Source organism: Anabrus simplex, chromosome 8, assembly GCF_040414725.1.
Source record: "Anabrus simplex isolate iqAnaSimp1 chromosome 8, ASM4041472v1, whole genome shotgun sequence".
NCBI classification, from domain to species: domain Eukaryota; kingdom Metazoa; phylum Arthropoda; class Insecta; order Orthoptera; family Tettigoniidae; genus Anabrus; species Anabrus simplex.
Window position 1 is genome coordinate 91,995,248 of NC_090272.1, and position 24,298 is coordinate 92,019,545.

Genomic DNA, 24,298 nt, shown 5'->3' on the forward strand with positions numbered 1-24,298 from the left:
TAGGGTGTTTAATAAAACCTTGCCAGCAGACCTAAGTCATAACAGTTCTGCCAAAGCTACTTCATACGCAACTTCAAGCAGAAGAGAGATGTCAGAGAATGTGGGAACTACAGAGGCATCAAACCCACTTCATATACCCTCAAAATTTGGGAGCGTGCCATTGTAAATAGCATGAAAAACATCAATACACATAAGAACAAAGGTGGTTTCACATCTGTGCATCAACTAACAATGCTATTCAAACCCTCCAGATCTTGATGGAAGAGTATTATGCACTGCACAAGGAATTCCACATGGTGTTCATTGATCTGGAGAAAGCATTTGACTGTGTTCCCAGAAAGATCATCTGGGCAGCACTGTGACATCAAAATGTCCTTGACTGATTCAGAACGTGTGTTTGTCCTTCTTCTATCACCTTTGTCCAGGAAGCTCCTGGGTAGGGCAGCGGAACATTGACCTCCATTTTGTCCTCTCCTTCTACCACTCTTCTTTGTATATTGTTTTCATGCCCAGCTGTTGTTTTCCAATACCCTCCTTAATCTGGTCCTTCCATCTCTTTCTCGGTTTCCCACCTCTCATCTCTGCTCCAGATTTACTCAAGAAATTAAGTCTTTCATTTTTTTTACAAACCCCAACCACGTTAGGCTAGCCTTCCCTATCTAATCTCCCAATCCTCCACCTTCCTCCTGAACTCCTCATTTCTGATTTTGTCCGTTCTTGTTTTACCTTTCATACTTCTGAGGATTCATTTCCAATGCCTGTGCTCTACTCTCCTCCCTAGTGGTTACTGTCTCTGTCTCAGTGGCATAGGTCAATATTGGCAGCACGTAATATGGCTTATAGTGTGTTTTCCTATACTAACTGGAACATCATCTTTCCACACCATATAACTTGCCCTTTGGTAGAATCCACTGGCTAGCTGCATTCTCTGACTTTTTTTATTTTTATTTTTTTTTTTTTTACAGTTTCATGATTCATTATTATACTTCATAAGTATTTGAAGATAACCATCACTTTAAGGGCATCTCCTTTCAGTCTGATTATCCTCTTTCCATTCGTGTTTCCTCTTGTCATTACCTGGGTCTTGCTCTTGTATCTAATTATTTTAAGGCCACACTCCTCTGGTTCCCCCCCCCACGTATCCAGTTGAATCATCATCTCCAAACATATCTATGTCATTCATAAACAACCATGCCATTGTACCAAAGGGCAACCTTTCTTTCACTTTCTTGTGGATTTCATCTACATATAGGATAAGTGACAGTATACTAGGCTGCTTCAACTCTGAACCATTTTGAGTTGCCCACTTTTGTCTTGACAGAGCTCTTTGAGTCCTCATACATTGCTTTTATCATGTTCACAATTTCTGGGCTGGTCTTCATATTTCTTAAAGCCTCTCATATCACTTTTTGCTAAGTCTATGAATGTGAGTACTAAGTCTTTCCTGTACTCCCACCTCTTCTCAATCATTTGTTGCGTGGGGCAGAGATCAGCTCTACTGCAGATATCCCTCTCCTGAAGCCATACTGTTCCTCCTAAAGGAGTTCTTTTTTTTTTCCTAATGGTTTAACGTCGCACTAACACACTGGAGGTTTTCAGCAACATAAGGATAGGAAAGGGCTAAGATTGGGAAGGCAGCAGCTGTGACCTTAATTAAGGCACAGCCCCAGCGAATGCCTAGTGTGAAAATGGGGAACTACAGAAAATCATCTTCAGGACTGCCGAAGATCTCCCAAAAGCAAGATCACAGATATGCGACCCTAACCGCACGGCCAACTCGCTTAGCAAGTTCTCGATTTCTTTTCTAATCCATGTTTCAAGAATTCTTTCAATGATCTTAACAGTATGAGGGATCAAAGCAGCTCTCTTGAAATTATCACACATCTTTTTGGAACAGAGGAACTATTATCCCCTTCCTCCAATTTTCTGGAGCTTCCTGCTCCTTCCATACTGCCCTACATATTATTCCCACATGGCCGGAGGTTTGTATCATTTCTGTTGTTGCTCCATCTTTCCTGAGGCCTTCCCTTTTCTCATTTTCTTGAATGCCATCTCAATCACCAGATCATCTAGTCCTAATGTCATTGCAATTATTAAGGATCTCTCCATGTTAAATGGATACCACCAACAAGTAACAATTATGAGAGATTTGTGGGTGCTGTAACTGCCACAGCAAAAAAAAAAATTCATTCCTAGAGGCTATAGGAAGGAATATATTCCTGGCTGGACTGATGGAACTGAAAAGTTATACCAAGAATTCCTTGCCAGCGGTGAACAAGAAATCGGGGATGAACTGCTTCATAATCTAGATAATGCTCGAAGAGAAAGATGGACTGAAACTGTGAATTTCAGAGAATCGAGCAGAAAGGCATGGTCATTGTTACGGAAGCTTGGTGGGGCCACTCCCATCTTTCGTAAAAGTTCTGCAGTCACTCCAAACAAAATTGCAGCTCATATAATTGATATGTCTATATCACCGAGAGACAGAAATCATGCAAGGAACATCAAAAAAACAATTAACCAGTCTTAAGTACACAAGCCCCCCTGATTCGGAATATACTAGACCATTAGTGTGTAAGATATTGAGGCAGCTTTAAAAGACATAAAAACTGGTAAAGCACTGGGATTTGATGGGATTCATCCTGAGTTTCTAATTAATTGTAGAGCAAATACGAAATTATAGTTACCTAGGTTTCTAATCTACATTCTTAGAACAGGTAATCTACCTCGGTTATTTAAAATGAGTAAGATAATTGCAATCCTAAAGCCAGGAAAGCCTAATGATGCACCAGAGAGCTATAGACCAATAGCAATGCTTAGTGTATAAATTACTTGAAAGGCTAATCTTGAATAGAATTGCTACAAAGTGTTTGAAACGATCCCTATTGAACAAACAGGATTTAGGCCACAAAGAAGCTGTGCTGACCAAGTCTTGTCACTAACTACCTTCATTGAAGCAGGATTCCAGTAAGAACTAAAGACTTCAGTAGCATTTATTGACTTAAAGGCAGCTTACGACACAATATGAAGAGAAGGTGTAATCAGCAGACTCCTTAAAGTGATTCCATGTAGGAGTCTGGCTAATCTTATAAATAACATGCTGAGTGACAGAAAATTTTGTGTAGTCATGGGGGATGAAATCAGTAAACCAGCAAACTAAATAATGGACTCCCGCAAGGTTCAGTGCTTGTCCCACTCTTGTTCAGTTTATAAATCTCAGGCATACCATTCACAAGATCCAGGAAATTTGGGTATGCAGATGACTGGGCTCTTACCAATTAAAGACCTATGCTTCAAGTATACAGAAGAAACTTTGACAAAAATCTCTCTGTTTTAGGAAAATACTTTCGAAAATGGAGACTCCAACCAAGTATGAGTAAAACAGAAGTTTCTTGTTTTCATCTGAACAACCGAATGGCTTCAAGGGACCTCAAAGTATACTTCGATAACACTCTCCTCCGCCACAATAGACACCCCAAGATTTCTAGGTGTTACACTCGACAGAACACTGTCATTCCAAGAACATCTGAGAAAGAGCGCTGCCAAGATTCAGACATGTAACAACATAATTCGAAAACTGTGTGGTTCTTCTTATGGTGCAAGTGTAACTACTCTACACTGCTCAGCTCTAAGTCTAGTTTACTCTACTGCGGAGTATTGAGCCCCTGTATGGATGAACAGCCCTCACGTGAAGAGAATAGATGTTAAGTTAAATAACACAATGAGAATGATCACAGGCACGATCAGATCAACTCCAATTCAAAGGTTGCCCGTACTAAGCCATATTCCTCTGCCCCACCTCTGTAGATGCATTACTCTGATGCTCTGATGAATGAATACAGTAAGATCAAAAATAATCAAAAATTGCCCATTCATGAGGATATCCCCCACCCACATATAGACAGACTTAAGTCGAGGTGTCCACCCACCTGTACAGCAGAGAACCTTATAGCCAGTAATTTCAATCTGAGAAATGGTATAATGAATGGAGACAATTTGCTTCAGCAGAATCTTTAGATATGCCATGCATCACACAGAAGGTACCTGGCTTTGAACAACATCTGAAAGTATGGTCCAAGTTAAACCAGATCCGGACTAACCATGGTGTGTGTGGCGATCTGCTGTATAAATGGAGGAAAAAGTCATCATCCTGCTGCGACTGTGGTGCTGAGAGGCAAACTGTGAAGCACATCACACAAGAATGCCCACTAAGACGTTTCAATGGAGGTACAAGTGAATTTTTCCTGGCGACGCCACAGGCGATTACCTATGTAAATAATGTAGATATAAATCTGTAATTTATTGTACTGTTCATGTATATGCCATATGATAAATAAATAATCCTTTACTAATGCACTTTGTTTATTTCTTTTCTTCTAATTCTGACTACCCCCTATAGCAACTTCTTGTTTACTTTCATGTCTCCTAAGCTCTCAGCGATGCTTCTGCAACTTTTATGTGTTTTTTTTAAACAATCCTTTGGTTCTGTTCCTTCATTTTTCTATAATGATTTCTACTTTCCTCCTCCTCGTTTGCCATTCACTTCTCCCATGCCACCTTCTTTTTCTTCATCGTCTTCTTCACCTTCTCATTCCACCAAGGGGTATCTTACGCTTTCTTCCTGTCTGATGATCTCTGTCTGTCTGTCAAGTGTGACCACTCTTCCTCCAAACAGCCATAGCAACCACCACTTATCCTTCACAGCATCATACTTTTCACATTTTTCCAAGAAATTGTTACAAACATCATGACATCAGTGCGTACATGCATCAAAGACTGCTAAGTTACAGAACAGCAGCAACAACAAATCTGTATTAATCCAGAAAAACTACTGCTATAACAGTACTAATACAGATTTCTTCACAAATGTACTGTTAACATCATGGCCACCTACAATGTGCATCCGTCTACCAAAGATAAAGATGATTCAAGTGTGTTTGAAAATCTCCTTGTTGAAGTTGGAGTGCATTAGGGACCAGCACTGAATACAAATCGTATCAATATTTCGATTAACTACTTGACAGAATCAGGATGTCAGATGATTAAGAGAAAGAATCCACAGATCTGCCATTACACAATAAGAACAATGATTTGCATTGTAATGTTTTGGTAGAAGTGCTAGGAAAAACTGGAAGGGTTGGGAATCCTGAAAAATACTGGAATACTATTCCAGTATTTTGTAGAATATTCTATGCATTCAGTTCTCTCTATACTTTAAGCCCTGTTTTTATCATTGTATTCATACAAATCATTCTGAAAGCAAGAATAGGTGATCATTTTAAATAACATAATTATAACAATAGGACATTTTCATGTTATACTTGAATAAAAAAGAAGGCCACTTTCAGGCACTATACAAATATTATTTTATTAAATCTTTGAAAATGAATAAATAAAACAAAGAAAAAATGTAGTTATAAACAGGCCTATTTAATACTAACCCGATGCTGGAAAAAGTTGGGATCCAAATACTTGTCAAATCGGTCTTCAAATTTGATATTAGATTTCTTCCAGTTGACTTCATATGTGAATGGTATTTTTGCATTTAGTTGCAATTTAACTTTATTCTCAGATGTCAGATTTACATCCACAATTTGTTTCCCATTGTACCCAATATCAAACTTCTTGTGAGTCCAGATGTAATATGTTGGATTGCCATCATTATCTTCAACTTCACCAACGATTCCTGAAAGTAAGGATCCACTAACTTTCAAATATGAGGTATCCAATTAGTCACATTATCAAGGAACATTCCATAACACTAAAACTATACACTATACTTATAATACATAAGTTTGCTTTTGCACTTACCCCAAACTGGAAGATCATCCAGATACATCTGGTACCAGTAATGATTTTTAACGGCATAAGTAAAGGCTTTCAGTTTCTCATCATTTAACTGTATCTCGCAATAAGGAGTGTCTGATATGTCGGCTGAAACAAGAACAATTTTTGGAATACCATCACATACATGCACTGTTGGTAATCTAAAAGAGGACATGTTAACAATTTATTAACACAGGCCTTTGCTGGTTTCTCTTTAGAATGGACAACAACTGAATAACTTTAGAACAAACTGGTAATGATAGCTTGCAAGCAGAGCCTCACATAATGAATGAGGGTATTCTTAAAGTATTCAAACACTTTAAGCCAATCATGCAGTTACCAGCATTTCACCCCAGTGTGGCAGTGGGCTAGTCAGTTTAGATTGCTTTGTTTATCTTAGATTCTTCAAAATATCTCCAGTTGGTCTTTAGGATGAATACGATGAATGTGAAGGCCAAACAGTAATATTACACCATTGTTTGATACATTGGAGATTAGTCTCAAAGACAGTTGGAGACAGGTGTGAAAACAAAACAAAAAGATCAACCATTCTAATATTAAATAAACAAACAAATAATAATTATATTGTCTCAGCTAGTCATATTGATTTGATGCCATTTAGGTTGCCTGCTAGTCAATTTAGATATTCTGTTTTACTCTACCAAATGGTAAAGATCTTCTACATGCTGACATAGTATGGCACGGAGTGTCAAATGGATTTTCTTCCACTCTTCAAAAGTCTGACTACTTCTGCTACTCTTTGAAAATATGACTACCTCTGCTAGGTATGTCCATGCTTGATGGATGTCAGTCAGCATTCAGGTCTATACAGTGTAAATTCTGGGTACAAGAGAACACGAAGAAAAAGTTGGAATTCAACAGGAAAAGATTAAGTAAACAACTGATAGGAAGTCTGCCACTTGGGCAATAGTCATCAATGCAGATTAATCATGACTGAATGAACAGCATCTTCTAGTCACCGAGTGAACTGTCATAATACCAATTTAATGGTCTGTTATTGGATATTATAAATTTTCCAGCTAACTCATTCTTGGTTGCCTGCGTTTCGCCCCTATGTACTAAGTTGGGCTCATCAGTTGGTACTTAGCACACCCACCAAGACGCATGGCTAGTGCATACCGTGGAGGCCACTGCATAGGCTACTTGAAGCCACCAGCAGTTTCAATGGACTATGAGAGACTTTGTCTCATTTCCAAAAATTGATGCCTGTCTGGCCATCAGATGATATAGATACTGATTCCCTCACGCAGGCATCAATTTTTGGAAATGAGAAAAAAGTCTCTCATAGTGCACTGGCACTGCTGGTGTCTTCAAGTAGCCTATGCAGTGGCCTCCACAGTATGCACTAGCCATGCATCTTGGTGGGTGTGCTAAGTACCAACTGATTATCCCAACTTAGCACATAGGGGCGAAACACAGGCAACCAAGAATGAGTTAGCTGGAAAATTTAGAATGTCCAATAATGGACCATTAAATTGGTATTATTAATTTACTCATTCAGGACAAATACTTCATATTCCCTATGGGAATCAACATCTATATCATCGAGTGAACTGTCTCCATTTCAGTGCAAGAGCATGGGCATTGGGGAAGATGTCACCTCACCATCTGCACAACATGTTGAGGTACTTGAACTGCCCACCTTTCTTGTGGTCCTTGCAGTTGACTTCAATATTTCTGTATGTACCAATTTGTAGCTAGCTTCAATTAGTACTGATTGGACTGCACTGGTCTTCACAGATGCAGGAACAGTTCTAAGCAAGCTCCACAGATGGCAGCAACGTGAACATGAAGTTGAATATTTGTATAATGAGTGTCTAAACCAGTAACGTCACCGCTTTTGCACCTTTAAAATCTAAAAATAAGGCCTATAAGACAACAGTTCTCAAGGATTCGTCTTAGATCGACTGTCAGGTTTGAGCACCACAGCAGTCAGCCAGAGGAGGTTAATCTAGAAAAGCTTAAAAAATACAAACCCACTATTCCTTACTACAAATCTAAATACCAGCTTCAGGAAATTGAAATAATAGGGATAATGGTCGGGGATCGCGGTACCGTACCTCGTCACTTTGTCACCACGTGTAAGCAACTTCCAATGAAGCTCATCCCCGAAATTGCGACTCTCATCCTCCGAGGCTCCATCAAGATCCTGAGACATCACCTCTACAGCTACAGCTCTGAAATGCCGCACTAATTATACTGTTCTTCTACAATTTAGAGTTTTCTTCAATTCATAGAACCGTACAGAAAATTTGATAAGTTTTACCTTGTACTTAGTGGCAGCCTGTAAATACAGAAGTTGTTCCTAAATAAATGGAAATGTATATAATCTGACACCAATGTCAACTGTCTTTGCTCAAACCTGCTAAGATCAATTTCAAGTTAGTGATATTTCCCACAATGTCATTTCTTAACAAAACAAATAAAAACATCTAGTAACCATACACATAACCATAAATCAAACCCAGGGCCTATTAAACAGGAGGCCACTACACCGATCATTCAGTCAAGAAACAACACAACCTTATACTGTTATGCATTCATTAATTCTTAATAATAATGTTGATGATGATGATGATAATAATAATAATAATAATAACAATAATAATAATAATAATAATAATAATAATAATAATAATAATAATAATAATAATAATAATAATAATAATAATAATAATAATAATAATAATAATAATAATACCGGTTGGTACACCTATATGCCACACATTTGAAATTTCCGCCTTAAAGTACTCCTCTACAGCTGAAACTCTGAACTTTGAAACTGAATTAATTCAACCGTTTATCAGAAGATGTCACTGTGTTAATTTCGAATTGTTTTTGTTTACTAATTATCAAGAAGTGTGGACATTCTCTCACAGATGTCTCTACCAAAAACTATGATCATGCACCCTGGTGCGAAGTGAAGGAACTTTTCTTGAAGATATTTTGTATTCATAAGTTTGTACTTTACTAAATGTTGTTCTTTCATTTGTGGGTTGGCAATATTAATCTTTCTTTCCGCCAGTTTTGAAATTAGCCAATCGTAAATTTCTGTCATTAATTTTCAGCCAATTGCGTCTTTCTTTACCAATGTCGATGTGTAACTGTAAGCTACCCAATAAACGACTGGGGTGTGTCTTAATCATTCATGAAAGGTCTCGAATCTTTCCCGAGAGTATAAAAGCTGCCGATTTTCCTGGCTCTCCGCCACTCGTACAACATCTAGCTTAGTGTAAAGAAGAATAGCAGGAGGCGGGAAGCGCCTCTTTCATCAGTCAGCAGCCCTTCAAAAAAGGAATGGCCGTTTAACATCTTTAATTTCTTGCTAGCTCAGCAGTTTAATCCTCGGGGAAGGTCCGAAACCGTTTTTGATGTAACCTATACCATTTCGATGTAAAATTTTCATGTTACTTTAACTGTAAATCGGGGATAGAGAGTGCTTTACCCTCTCGAGCTCCCCTTCATTTTGATCTGAGGTGACTACGTTTTCATAAACGATTTTCTTCTCTTTCCTAATGTATTAAAAGTTTCTTATACGAGTCACCTCCCTAGTGTGGGAATAGCCCCTGTTGAATTGGCCTAGCGCCACTTAGGTTTTAACAAGCTTTCATGTAGGAGTGCAAGTACTTGCCTCTATTCATCTTTGTATTTTGGGCCATTAACTTAACCCGTTTTTGTTTTCCTTCCTGCGAAGGCCCAGTAGATTGGGTACGAGATACCCCTGTTTATATTTGTAAGTTCTGCCTTGATGGCAGTTAATTGTAAAGTCTGGTATTGCCTTTAATAGGCTTGAAAGATTGAGAGCGGGTCAGCTCTATGGTATCTTGAAAGGTGCCTCTAGGAGGCTTGACATTACTAGGTGGGAGCAAGTGCTCCATGTAATTAGGGGGTTTTCTGCGCTTTGGTAATTCGTGGTTGTGAGCTGAGAGCTCAAGGATTGTGAAATTGGGGCTTGAAGCCCAGGATTTGTTAAGACCCCTTAACTTGTGTTTTCTCTTGTAATATTATTATTGTACCTGAATTTTCATTGTTATTTCACCTACTGAAAATTTGTTAAATCTTGTTGTTTATTGAAAATATAACCTTTATTTAAATTTTAATTCATCTTTCGGACTTGTAGTTAGACCCATTCCAGCCCGCACCTTCTTTCACATCTGCTGTTCCACAGATACCTCGGAATAATAATAATAATAATAATAATAATAATAATAATAATAATAATAATAACAAAAAAACAAGAGCAATTATTCAGAAAACCTTAAACAACACTATTTCCAAAGAGAAATTCAGGGGTGAAATTTCAGAGCCCTTCAAAATCAGGACTGGTGTCAGACAGGGAGATGGACTATCACCTTTGCTCTTCAACTGCATGCTTGAAAGAGTCATCCAAGAGTGGCAAAAAGTAATGAATGTTAACAGGACTGAAAATGGGCTCAGATTAGGCTACAAGAAACAGAATTTGACAGTTGACTGCCTAGCGTTCGCAGACGACCTCACAATTTTTTCGGATTCCCTAGATGCATAATACCAATATAAATGGTCCATTATTGGACATTATAAATTCTCCAGCCAACCCATTCCCGGTTGCCAGCGCCTCGCCCCCCTAGGTTAGGCTCATCAGTAGGCACCTAGCACACCCACCAAGACGCATGGCTAGTGCATACCATGGAGGCCACTGCGAAGGCTACTTGGAGCCACCGGCAGTGCCAATGGTCTATGAGAGACTTTGTCTCATTACCAAAAATTGATGCCTGCTTGGCCATCAGATGATCTAGATGTTGATTACCATAGGGAACATGAAACACTTGTCCCGAATGAGTAAATTTATAATACCAATATAAATGGTCCATTATTGGACATTATAATTTCTCCAGCCAAGCCATTCCCGGCTGCCAGCGCCTGACCCCGTATGCTAGGTTGGGCTCATTAGTTGGCACCTAGCACACCCACCAAGGCGCATGGCTAGTGCATACCATGGAGGCCACTGCGTAGGCTACTTGGAGATGATAGGTCTTACGGCGACGATGGGACAGGAAAGGGCTAGGAGTGGGAAGGAAGCGACCGTGGCCTTAATTAAGGTACAGCCCCAGCATTTGCCTGGTGTGAAAATGGGAAACCACGGAAAAACATTTTCAGGGCTGCCGACAGTGGGGTTCGAACCTACTATCTCCCGAATACTGGATACTGGCTGCACTTAAGCGACTGCAACTATTGAGCTCGGTGGTTCCCTATAGGAATCAACATCTATATCATCTGATGGCCAAGAAGTCATCAATTTTTGGAAACGAGACAAAGTCTCTCATAGTCCAGTGGCACTGCCGGTGGCTCCAAGTAGCCTATGCAGTGGCCTCCACGGTATGCACTAGTCATGCGTCTTGGTGGGTGTGCTAGATGCCCAACCTAGAACACGGGGGCGAGGTGCTGGCAACCGGGAATGGGTTGGCTGGAGAATTTATAATGTCCAACAACGGACCATTTATATAGGTGTTATAAATTTACTCATTCGGGACAAGTGTTTCAGGTTCCCTTTGGGAATCAAGATCTATATCATTCCCTAGATGCAGCCGCAGTGCAAATTTATGAACTCCAGATTCAAGCAGCAAAAGAGAGCCTTAAGATTTCCTTTGAGAAAACAGAATTTATCACTAATATCAAGCAAGCGCCCAAAGAGCTAGATGTAGGATAGGGAAAAATCAAGCAAACGAAAGCGTTCAAATATTTGGGTGCATGGATAGACCCCAATCTCTCTGATAAGGCAGCTTTTGAATCACGAATCAGAAAAATGGAATGGCATATAACCCAACAAAGGCCATTTACAACAAGAAATCTGTATCTATAAATGCCAAGTTCAGACATTACCAGAGAGTCATCCGTCCAGAGGCCTTATACGCTGCAGAGTGCCTTGCAATGCATCGGAAGGGACTAATAGAGAAACTGGAAGTGAAGGAAAGGAAAATTCTAAGAAAAATCCTGGCCCCAGTAAAAGAAAACAGGGAATATAGGAGAAGGCACAACCACTAACTTTACACTCATGTGGAAAAAATAACTGACACCATGAGGAAGCGGAGAATTACCTTTTACTGCCATATAAGAAGAATGAACCCAATGCGACTGACAAATAGGATTTTCACCTACTTTCTCGAAAAGAAGACCAAGGGAGCTTGGTTCACTAAGGTGGGCAAAGATTTACAAGAAGGGGGAATTACAGACGTTATCTGGGAACGTGCCCCCTTTAAACAGAAACTAACAAGACACCGATGTTTCCAAGAAAAACCTAAGCTTCCAACAGGCAAGAAGTGGACTGAAGAAAAGAAGCAATGACATCGAGAACTAATGCAAAAGTACTGGGAGGATGTTAAAGCTCGATGCAGCAAGAAACAGTTGAAATGACATGGTCCTTAGATGGCCAAATCGAAAGAATAATAATAATAACAATGATGATATCAACTTTACATCCCATTAACTACTTTTATGGTTTTCAGAGATGCCTCATTAATTCTTAATGAGGGTGCTGATTAAAGTAAAGAATAGACTGTGAAAGGTGTTGGCAATCCTAATATCTTCAGAATCTGTAAGGAACAGGTGTTGACCTTGATAGATGAAGGCTCCACAAGCTGCAAGTCTCTGGAGGATGACCCTGTGGGTGGTGGTGGTGGTGGTGGTGGTAGAATAACGTCTAATATCCACAGTATCCCCTGCCTGTTGAAAGAGATTAATAAAAGAGGGACCAGGGAGCTGTTCCATGAATGAACTTTACTACTTTTCACCTTTGCACTTTTCAATTATTGCAAAGTTCAGTCAGTCTTCCTGTTCCACCATGATCTAGATATTACTTTTAAATTACTTTGCAAAGCGAAAAGTCTTTGTGTAAGAGTGAATCAATCAAGTTTATTCCACAAACTGACTTCATATCACTTCAAGATTTTAATGTTTTATTTTTTACTTTGAAGACGATATAAATATGGTACCGGTAGTTTCAAAGTTTTGATTTTTAATGATGGAAAAGAGGGATAATTACGAGAAGCTGGCTGTGCTAGAAGTTGTCAAGGAGGAACGGAACATCCTTTTTTGGCAACTTTAAAAATAATATTGAGAGAATAATGGCCAAGTCTATCAACATGAACCTCTTCGTACTCAGTAGGAGCATAAAAATTTACAAGAATATCATCAACACATCCACACACAGAAGGAAAGCCACCCTTCATTAGAAATTCCTTCGCTATATTATGTGGATTATCAGGGCAAGTACTATGTTAGGAACTATTACATAACATCTACAACTTCAGTATATCATCTGATGACCAGGCAGGTATCAATTTTTGTTAATGAGACAAAGTCTCTCATAGTGTATTGGCACTGCCGGTGGCTCCAAGTAGCCTACGCGGTGGCCTCCACGGTATGCACTAGCCATGCGTTTTGGTGGGTGTGCTATTTACCAACTGATGAGCCCAACTTAGCACAATGGGGCGAAACGCTGGCAACCAGGAATGAGTTAGCTGGAAAATTTATAACGTCCAACAACGGACCATTTATATTGGTATTCAGTAATAGTTCTGCGAATAGTTGATTTTGATGTCCCATGCATTACTGCTACACCATGCAGCTGGGCACCATTTCCTCACCAATGTAAGCATATAAGAATTTGTTCTTTTTCTGAAAGGGATTGACTTCTTTTTGTTGCAGATTTCAATAAATAATGAGCAATCATTTAAAGAATATAGTCAGCTTGTACAGTCTGGGGTAAAACGAAAACGCTCGCGAAATTTCATTGAAGTGAGGTTATGAAAACTAATGCTGTCTTTGTACATTCTTTTGTTCGATTCTTCATCACTATCCTCACGTGATGATAATAAAAGCTCCCGTCGTAACACATGTCGTATATATCTCTAAATCAAATTCTACGCTAAGAAACTAGTGTAGATACTTGTTAATTAACAGCTGAAAAGGGAGTCTACTCTTTGCAAAATTTCTGAAAACTTTTCATTTCATTTTTTTGCACTTTGCCTTTGTGTACCGATCCAGGAACATAACAGGCTTGAAAAGTGAAAAGATTCCTAACTTTTCACTTTGCAAGACAAATCTGAAAAGTGATGTTGGAACAAAATCTGAACTGAAAAGTGCAAAGTGCAAAGTTGCAAAGTTTGTTCGTGGAACAGGCCCCTGGGATTCTCAACTTGGGAAACGTGGGTTGGTGTTCACGGTTGCCCTAGCTGAGTCTGCCATTACTTCAATTCTTATCTTTCCTGCCCAGCTTCCCTTGCTCAACTCTTGTTCTTTTCCAACCCTGATGGTATTAGGTTTTTGAGGCCTGGGGAGTCTTTCATTTGCATGCCCTTCATAGCCCTTTCCTTTCCTTTGCAGATATCTTCCTTTCATCGAAGGATCAGAACTCTTCCCTCTTGATTCGAATTAGTGTTAATAGAGGACAGACTGAAGTCCACACAAGCAATAAGAGATTAGCTAATACAACAGGATCAACCCCAACTGGCTCTTCTGCACGACTGGCTCCAGGCGAGAAAGATGGAAAAGAATAAAGCATTAAATATTCTGCATTTACTTCTTACATAACAGCTTGTATCCAATGCGAACATCTACAGATTTAATTTCCATTAATTCTGTGCACTTTGTCTTCAGATATTAATGATATTTTATGGAAAAAGTATTCTGTTTTAACCTTTACAAATTGAGTGGGTTTGATCTGTACTATCTTTCTTGTAACTTTCCTTACAGGCTAGCTATATATTATGTTATCTGTGTCTTCAGAGCTCATACAGAGCTCCCTACGTAGGATGGAAAGATGGTGCCACGACACAGACTTGTCGGTTAATCCCGACAAGACGGAGCTCGTGGTAATTACCAGGAGAAGGAAGCTAGATTGACTGTCAGAGCCTTTCCTATTTGGGAAAAAATTAGTGGAAATGAAGAAGCTGACAAACTAGCGAAACAAGGCTCAAAAGGTCCTTTCATAGGACCAGAACACTTCCTAGGAGAGTCACTCCGAAGTGTGAAACTGGCAATATCCCAGTGGACAAACCAGTCTCACTTAGACATTTGGAAGAGGTTAACCATAGCAAGGCAGGCACGTGAACTTATCAAAGGGCCTAGCCAAAGTTATAAAAAGGTCCTGATAAATTTGAATAGGACCAGAACGCGAATGACAGTTGGACTGTTGACAGGCCACAATACCTTACAGACACACCTACACATCACAAAAATCAGTCAGGATCCGAAGTGTAGAAGATGCGATAGGGAGGAAGAGACCTCCGCGCATGTGTTGTGTCAGTGCGAGGCTCTTGCAAGCACTAGACATCAATATCTTGGCTCACATTTTGTGAGCCTGGAAGACATCAGGAATGCCAACATCCAGACATTTGTATCCTTTATAGGAGCACTAGGGCTGGACTAGGCAAACCCGTTTAAGGGACACAAAGGGTCTTCAGAGACCTACATGTGGAGCCCTGCGAAGGCAGGGCTCACCCATTCCTTATCTATCTGTGTCTTCAAAAACTTTGAATAAATCTGTATTACTTTCATGCACTATATATACGCACCATAGAGTCTTGCTGGTACGACATCTACGGAACAAGTTTTAACTTCATCTGTTAAGACTTCAAAGAATTGCTGCAATATTCTGACCACCTGCACCATTATCATAATAAGAATCCACTCGCTGGTGAGTATAAGTCTTTTGAGTGCATCAATGTTGTCAATATGTGTTTTTAGATGCACCTCTGCATATTTGACATGGCATATTTTTACAACCAAATGCCCTTCCTGCCACCAACAATACTATGGGACGATATATAGGCCACCCTTGAACTGGTGACAGACACCTTTTACAGCTACTAATAAGATGGGAAACACATTACTCAGTGGATACACTGATAGATGCTCCAAACATAAAACAGAACCTGTTACTCATTTACTCCCTTTTGCTCATTTAATCCCACGTACTATACTGCCTCTCCTGCCAGCTAAAATATACCGAAATTCACTTCTCCACCATAGCTACTCCCGAGGTCTTCACTCAGGACCCTGAGTATGGCCTCTCTATATTTATGCTCCTGGAGGGAGGGTATCCTAGTATTATAGAGCCCCCAGGATTGGGCTGCCTGTTGGTCCACGTGTTCATATCCGGGGTGTCCGACCCAGCCTACATTTCTGTAGGCGTTTTGTCCGTCCCTTGGGGACACAATCTCTAGGGAGAGCTACAGATGCCATTTTTTATTATGAATCAATTTATAGAGACAGGGAAGGTAACAAGCCTTGTCATTTATTTTCACTGATCTTGTGAAGGCCCATGTTAGAATACCATGGCCAGAGTTATGGAGAGAGATGTCTTCACAAGAAAAGCATGGAAGAAAAATATATAAAAATTAGTACAAAATATATACAAGGATAGCACAACTAAGATTAAATGTGCAGCTGGTATCACAAAGGTTTTCCAATGAAAGTAGAGGTGGACCAAGGCTCAGTTTTGAGTCCACTATTACACTGAAGAAAATGGAAATTGCAACAGCCAGACGGAGTGGTGCTACATTGCTGCAATTGAACATGCAGGACGAGTGTTAATTCGATGATTACACTTTCAGGTCCCTCTGACCGCAAGTTTGGACAATAATCAATACAGGATGTGCCCACCACGAGCTGCAATACACTGATGAATTCGTCGAGGCATGGAGTCAATATGGCCCTGGATCGCTTCCTGACGAACTGTGGCCCATGCTTGCTGCACTGCACGGGTCAGTTGTTCCAGAGTTGTGGGTGGCTGAGGACAGTTGGCCAGTTGTCGAGCCATCATGTCCCACACATGCTCAATAGGACTGAGGTCCGGGGATCTGGCGGGCCGTTCTAAGCTTGTGATGTCGTGGAGAGCTTCTCTGGAGATGCGTGCAGTATGAACCCAGGCACTGTCCTGCTGAAACATCCCATTAGCAATGTTCGCCATCATAGGGACAACCAATGGATTGAGTACGCTATCAACGTACTGTCGAGCAGTCATAGTGCCCTCAACAAGCACTAATTGTGATTTCACATTAAAGCCAATAGCTCCCCAGACGATAATGCTTGGTGTTCGCCCTGTGTACCTCTCGAGAATAAGATCTGGGCGGCCCCTCTTCCCAGTACGTCGACACACACAATTCCGGCGATCACTGCGGGCAAGACAGAAGTGCGATTCATCACTAAAGACGACCCTATGCCATTCGTCGACCCACGTCGATCTTTCTCAACACCAGGCCAGCCTTACACGTCGCTGTTGTGGGGTCAATGGAACACCTTCTGCAGGGACACGGGCTCGTAAGCCAGCTGCACGCAGGTGATGACCAACTGTTTGTTGTGTAACGTGGGGTGCCACAGCTGCTCGAATTTGCGCTGCTGTTGCATGGGGTTCCATCCGGGCCATCTGAATGATGCGGCGATCCTCTCTCACAGTTGTCTGTCGAGCTGGGCCTGAGCCAGGTCTACGAGTGTGGGTACCTTCATTTGACCACTGCTGCCATACACGTACCATAGATGCCTGTCGGCCAATACTTGCAGCGACAGTCCTTAGCGATAATCCAGCCTCACACAGCCCAATTATCCAAGCCCTCTCAAACGGCGACAGTTGTTGATAGCGTGCTCTTCTCTGTCTTTGAGGCATGTTTGACGGGGAACACTTCACTGCACAGACTGCAAGTCAACTATGCTACACTAGAGTCCGTATACTGGAGTTGATTCCTCCGCGACCAATCACGTGGGGAGACCTGTAGCAACAATCCAATGGGTCTGAAACTTTGATCGTTTACATACCTACATGGCATCGTTCCATATCTTAAAAATCAACATAAACGACCAATGCCTTCATGGTGTTGCAATTTCCATTTTCTTAAGTGTAATTGCAATTGCCCCTATTGTATACTTGGTTAAGCACATTCAAAACTTTTTGTGTATTTGCTACTTTATTTACTTTTTTTAAAAAAAAGCAGTATAATGCAATCTGAATAGCAGACCACACACCCATTTTAATTTTATTTTACTTATTGACTTATGTTATATGGTGTGGCTCAGGCTACGAACCTGCTGTTATGCCAAACCATCTTATATCTGCTACATTGTAGAAACTACAGTCTTAACCCTTTCGGTGTGTGATGCAGCAAGATATGCGGCTACAAGTCACTTGCTCGGCACAGAACACGGATATATCTGCCGATTCTTTGTTTTCTTTCCTCAGTTGCCTGCCTGCAGAGGTTTAATTTCTTTTCAGCAGCATGTTCTGGATAAGTCCACCCTCTTATGTGAATATTTTCAACTATGTTCTCCCAATAACAATGTGTCATCCACAAGTTGCATCATAAAGAATGCAACGTACGTTCAGGCAAGAATGACCTAAAGCCTAACAGCTTCGTGCTGAAGCTTTACCTCATCACCTAATCATCCCTTGGATTCAATAATATTGCTGTAGAAGGGATTTCTGGAGATTGTGATATTAAACAGACCTCTCCGATAGCACATTAGAACTGTGACCTGATTTATTATCTTCAGTCTAAAGTTCTTCCTTCACGACTGGAGTGTATTGTTTACCGCGAGTTACACAACATTTATTATCACATGCATATGTTTTGTAATACTGACAATTCATTATTTCCTTCCCAACTTCAGAGGCCAAGGTTCTACAAGATTCTTTTTCTTACATTTTTTCTGCTAAAATGTCTGAAAGGAATTACCAGCCCCCACCATTAGAGGAGGATGATTTGTGGGCCATAATAAACAAAATGTTGGAATTTAGAGGGGAGGATAGTGATCTTAGTGTAGTAAGTTCTGCCGAAGGGAGATTCGTAAGTAACGGGAATTTACCTGGAGCAAGTACTGCAGGCTCGAATGTACAGTATTTGGGCCCAGCTGATGCGAATGTTCAGCAGTCGTGAAAGAGACAACATGTGTTCGATTCCAGTTCAAATAGTGATCATGACAGTGACAGTGGTAATATTCCAACCAGTGCAACTTCTTCGTCAACTTGGACTGAAAATCAACTAAGAAGGTCCCGCTTTCATCCAAAATTCCATCATGGTGTAAAGGGACAGTTTTTAGGGAGAACAGAGCCGAGCTAAACATTTGAATAATTTTTTGTGATGACGAGATATGCCAGAACATACCTGAACAGACAAATCTTTACACCCAGCAGAAAATTGCACATAAAGCCCAGTTTAGTAAAATGATAAGGAAAAAAACATATCAGATGTAAGGCTTTTCAGGCATTTGCTCTATTAACCAGCGTTTCGTCTTAGGTTTGACACTAGACTCGTCAAAGTGGGATGTGTCAGACCCTACCCACTGACGCTGGGTGTATGCATGTGAGCTTATCAGAAGCCTATTTATGCGGCACAGTCTGATAACTGCATGCGGAAGATAAATCTCCACAATGGAATTATTGCCCGCCTAGCAATTCCGAATGGAAAATTCTAAATTCCCATGGAGGGAATTAGATATTTTTCACCAATAGAGCATGTCAAAAACATATCAGATGTAAGGCTTTTCAGGCGTTTGCTCTATTAACCAGCGTTTCGTCAAAGGTTTGACACTAGACTCGTCAGAGTGGGATGTGTCAAATGATAAGGAGTCGAGATCAACACTGGGTCCCGACAAATAAGGACGAAATTAAGCTTCTTACGGGCATACTACTGCCGCAGGACATCATATTTCTCATAATCACTTGTTGAACACACCTATTTTCTATGAGCTGATGACAGAGAAGAGATTTTCTCTCTACATCTTTTTACATTTCTCCAACAATGAAGCGTATAATGGACAAATTCCTCCCAAAACATACAAGATAAAGCAAGTATTTGACCACCTAGTAGCAAAATTTTCATAAGCTTGTACCTCTGATGGCAATGTATTAATTGATGAGAACATATTGTTATATTAGAGGGTGGCTAGGGTGGAAAGGTTACATACCAAGAAAATTATTGTGTTTCGGAATGGAATCATACAAATTATGCAAAGCCAGGACCTGCTTACATGTGTATCATAATGAACACCTGTAAAAGACATAACACTGTGAAGACTGTAAACACTGTAAATATTACCTGAATTGAAGTGTAATATAGTCTGTGTGTGCCACCTATGAACTGTTTTGTTTGTCCAACCCTTGTCCTGTTTCTCTACGGAGTTGGGTATGAGGTGAGATGAATCTATCGTGGCAGGTTTTTTAAGACCGGATGCCCTTCCCGACATCAGCCTCATCAGAGGATTTGATTTTGATTTGTTTATTTATCATCAACAGAGCTCTTAATTCTCCAATTACAGATGATATAATATATTCAAATAATAACAATATTAACAGCACTTACTACTACTAACAATAATTATAACTAAGCAAAATATATACATATTTACAAAACACATAAGAATGGAATAAAAACATGAAAACAGAAAAGTGTTTATACATTTGAAATGACCAAAGGAAGCAAGTATAACTTTCAGTTACCAAATGTGCAGAACAAGATACAAGGAACACTCTATGAAGCGTCCGTAAGATGTCTGCGAATTTCACTAGTTGACGAGTGAAAAACATCCACCATCCCGCTAATTTCATTCAGGGATCTTAGGGACTGCATAAACCAAGAGTTCCTGCGTGATTTCGTTCTGCACCTGGGTAAGTGAAAGGTGAAAGCCTCTCAGGTTTTGCGGGAAGGATCATGAATTGGTGGCAACTGGAGTAAATTGGGACAGTCAAGGAAATTACCGATACATTTCTGTATGAAACATGTGTTGACATACCTGCACCTAGTTCTAAGAGACTCAATATGCATCTTTGTACAAATCATAATCTGTCGATGACAGCTTGATACCCAAACACTTTTTACTGATCCATTTTGAGAATCTCATCTGTACTCGCTCTAAGGCATTAACTAAGTACTGCTGTGATGGCATCTACACTTCAGAGCAATACTCTAGACTAGATCGTATAAGCGAGAAATACAGGGTTTTCAATGGGACAACAGATTTAAAACTCTTCCAATTTCTTTTGAGAAAGCCTAACGTTTTAAATGCCTTGTTAACAATATTTAACACATGCTCATTGAAAGACAGACCCTTTTGATTACTGAAAATAATACCAAGATCGTTAATTTTACTAACATGCTTCACTGTCCGGCCCCGCAGTGTAGGGGGCAACACAACCGCCTGTCACCCGGTGGCCCCGAGTTCGATTCCCGGCTGGGTCAGGGGTTTTTAATTGTAAATGATTAATGTCGCTGGCCTGGGAACTGGGCGTTTCTGTAGTCCTTAACGTTCCTTTCCTCACATTCAACAGTCTACACTTCCGCAATTCCAATTACTCGCAGGTTCATATCATATCATATGGTGCAAGTAGTGGCAAAAGATCTCAATAGGTCGACGTCCCAAACAAATAGCAATTGGCAAAAAAAAAAAAAATTTAATACATTAACTTGCGATTTTCTCATGAAGGATATTGCACTGCTCTTTGAAATATTTAGGGTTAAATGCCACTTTTTGCACCAATCACTAATATTATTTATATCAGACTGTAACAATTCACAGTCACTCATCTTTTCAATTACCCTGTAGAGTTTTAGGTCATCAGCATAAAGCAGATAGTTGCTTGAATGGATTTGTGATGGCAGATCATTAACAAATAGAAGGAAACACACAGGTCCCAGTAGTGAACCTTGTGGAACTCCAGATATAGGCTGATAAGGACGAGAAATGATACCCTCGTATTTTACTGAATAACCCCTGTCGTAAAGACAGCATTTAAACCATTCAAGCAAGCTTCCATGAATGTCATGTGCTGACAACTTAGTCAGAAGAACATTATGCTGCAATGAGTCGAAAGATTTGGAAAAGCCTGTGCACACGGCATTAACCTGCTTGTAATTGTCCAGTGCGCTAGATATGAAGTGGGAGTACACAAGTTTGGTGGTAGTTGAGTGTTTCTGGACAAAACCATGCTGGTTAATATTAATTAAACCACTGACTGCATTGTACAAGGCTTTGTTCAAGACTCTTTCTGCTACTTTGGAAATGTGTGAAAGAAGACCTACTGGTCTGTAATTGACAAAGATCTATCACTTTTTTGAAGACTGGAATAACATATCCTTTCTTCAATTTGGACGAGAAATTGCCTGAACGAAGAGACCAGTTGATTATTGTGGCTAGTGGGGTTGCCAGCTCCTCAGCACACTCACGTAACAGAATTCCTGGACCGGACGAGTTGGCCATGCGGTTAGGAGTGTGCAGCTGTGAGCTCGCATCCGGGAGATAGTGGGTTCGAACCCCACTGCTGGCAGCCCTGAAGATGGTTTTCCATGGTTTCCAATTTTCACACCAGGCAAATGGTGGAGCTGTACCTTAATTAAGGCCACGGCCACTTCCTTCCCATTCCTAGGCCTTTCCTGTCCCATCGTCACCATAAGACCTATCTGTGTCGGTGCGACGTAAAGCAACTAGCAAAAAAAAAAAAAAAAAAAAAAAAAAAAATCCTGGAAATGTGATCTGGATCACACGACTTCTTTGTATCCATCGACTTCAAGATGTTGCAAACTTCCGATGCCGAAGTTACCACTGATGATAAGTTAATTTCCCCAAACTGTTCGGTGTGAGAATTACAGGGAACAGTGGGTGGATGAAATTTTTTGAAAGTGTCAGCAAAATTATCCAGAATGTCTTTCAGTGAGCTAATTTCCTTGTCTTCACTAATTATCATAGAGGGTAGCCGTCTAGATTTTGATTTGCAATTAACACATTTCTAAAATCTTTGTGGATGTCTGATATCTGCCTCTACAGACCCCGACATAATCCCTGTACTTTCTCCGCTGCATTTGCTTGTATTCCTTTCTTAGCACCATGAATTCAATGTAATCTGAGGGAAGTTAAGACATTGTAGCTCGTTTCCTTGCTCTTTCCATTGCCTGCAGTTTGTCTGTAAGTTTGGAATCATACCAAGAAGGAAGATGCGAGTCTTCATTATGCAGGAAGGTATGGCGTTCTTAAGAGCACTGTGCAGTAAGTCATAAAACAAGTCAACTGCGGCATCAAGAGTTGGACAGAATTTGAGCAAGTTCCATGAACAGCAGGATAAGAGATTTCGTAGATGAGGAAAGTCTGCTTTTGTCCATATGAATAATGATTTTGTAGTCTGTGGTAAACGAACACGGGAAATATGAAGTCTGAGCTCAAGCGCAGAATGATCTGATTGTACTAACGGTTCTATTGCTTCAAACAGGGTATTATTAGAGACTTTTTCAGGCAAGAAAGCAAGGCCTAGGAAGTTATTTCCTCGTGTTGGAAAACCGCAAACTTGGCAAAGGTTAAATTCATTGGTGATCTCTAAAAGAAAGCAGGCTTCCTCGCTGACATGGGTGAGGATATGATTAATAGATCCCGAAATGTCTGAGGCCCAGGCTAATTGCCTTATACTGAAATCACCGCACATGATAATAGTGTCATTTTGTTTTGCTATGCAACTGATTCGAGCTAGGCTTTCTTGGAAGTCTGTGAGCCGTATTTCACTTCGTCCGGGGGCAGGTAACAGCAGACAATGTACAGTGCTCGGCCAGAGGGTGGGGTGGCTTTCACAACAACGCATTCCCAGTTTCCCATCAGGTCGGGTCGTTGCACCGAACCATAAGCAGAGTTCACTGCTATTAAAAATCCACCTCCCTTGTTCTTACAGCACGACAAGTTGAAGTAAGACCCTGGAATGTGAGCGATGTAAGCGCTAGTTTCGTCAGTAGGAGTGACAGAGGGAAGATAGCGGGTAGGCCTGGTTCACGCTCGGTGTTGCCAAGCCATGCGCAGTGATAGACAAAGCACGGAGCTAGAGCACTTCAATGCTGACTTAACGGAAACGTCTCCCTTGAGAGCTAGGCGAACACTGAATTGCAGTCGCTAACCGGCAACATCGGGAGATGTTCATTTCTATTGGCCCGTGAGGAGACACACCCTTGTACACACTATTGGTCATACATGACTAAGGACAGAAGGGTAGGAGAGAGTTATTCCAAGTTCGCATTCCTTGCGGGGTCTCAGTTGGAGTTGCCGAGCTCTACAAGTAATGATATTCTGCCTATCTTGGTGGAAAATAACATAATTATTGTGCAGTATTTCACTATTGTTGATTGAAGAGTCGAGCCAGAACTCCGCTAAACACGCGCAGTCGTAATGGATGTCGCTCAGAGCGACGTTAAAGTCCACAAGTAGTTTCTTAAGTCTACAGATATTCTGGCAGTAGATGCTAAGGCTGGCATTTACCTCCGGTCCTGGATTCAGCTGGACATGCTGGCAACTGTTGGTAGTAGAATACTCAGCGTCAGGCTGGAGGTAGATGTGTCACTGGCCGAAGACTTGTGCTTTACACGCTGACTGGACGCCATTCACTGCTGCTTGCCATTAATATACAATACGTGGGCGCTTATTTGCAGCTAATTATTGGAGAGCATATCTTGCC

The 24,298-nt window shown here is 40.6% G+C and overlaps 1 protein-coding gene across 1 annotated transcript in view; it reads right to left on the minus strand.

Moving 5' to 3' along the window:
- TM9SF3 (transmembrane 9 superfamily protein member 3) overlaps positions 1-24,298 on the minus strand; it is a 107,773-nt gene that overhangs the window by 65,669 nt on the left and 17,806 nt on the right. Inside the window, exons 3-4 of the mRNA XM_067152358.2 lie at positions 5,812-5,934; positions 5,442-5,686 (exon numbers count right to left, since the gene is read on the minus strand). Coding sequence (XP_067008459.1) covers positions 5,442-5,686; positions 5,812-5,934 — 368 coding nt within the window. The remainder of the gene's footprint in view (positions 1-5,441; positions 5,687-5,811; positions 5,935-24,298) is intronic.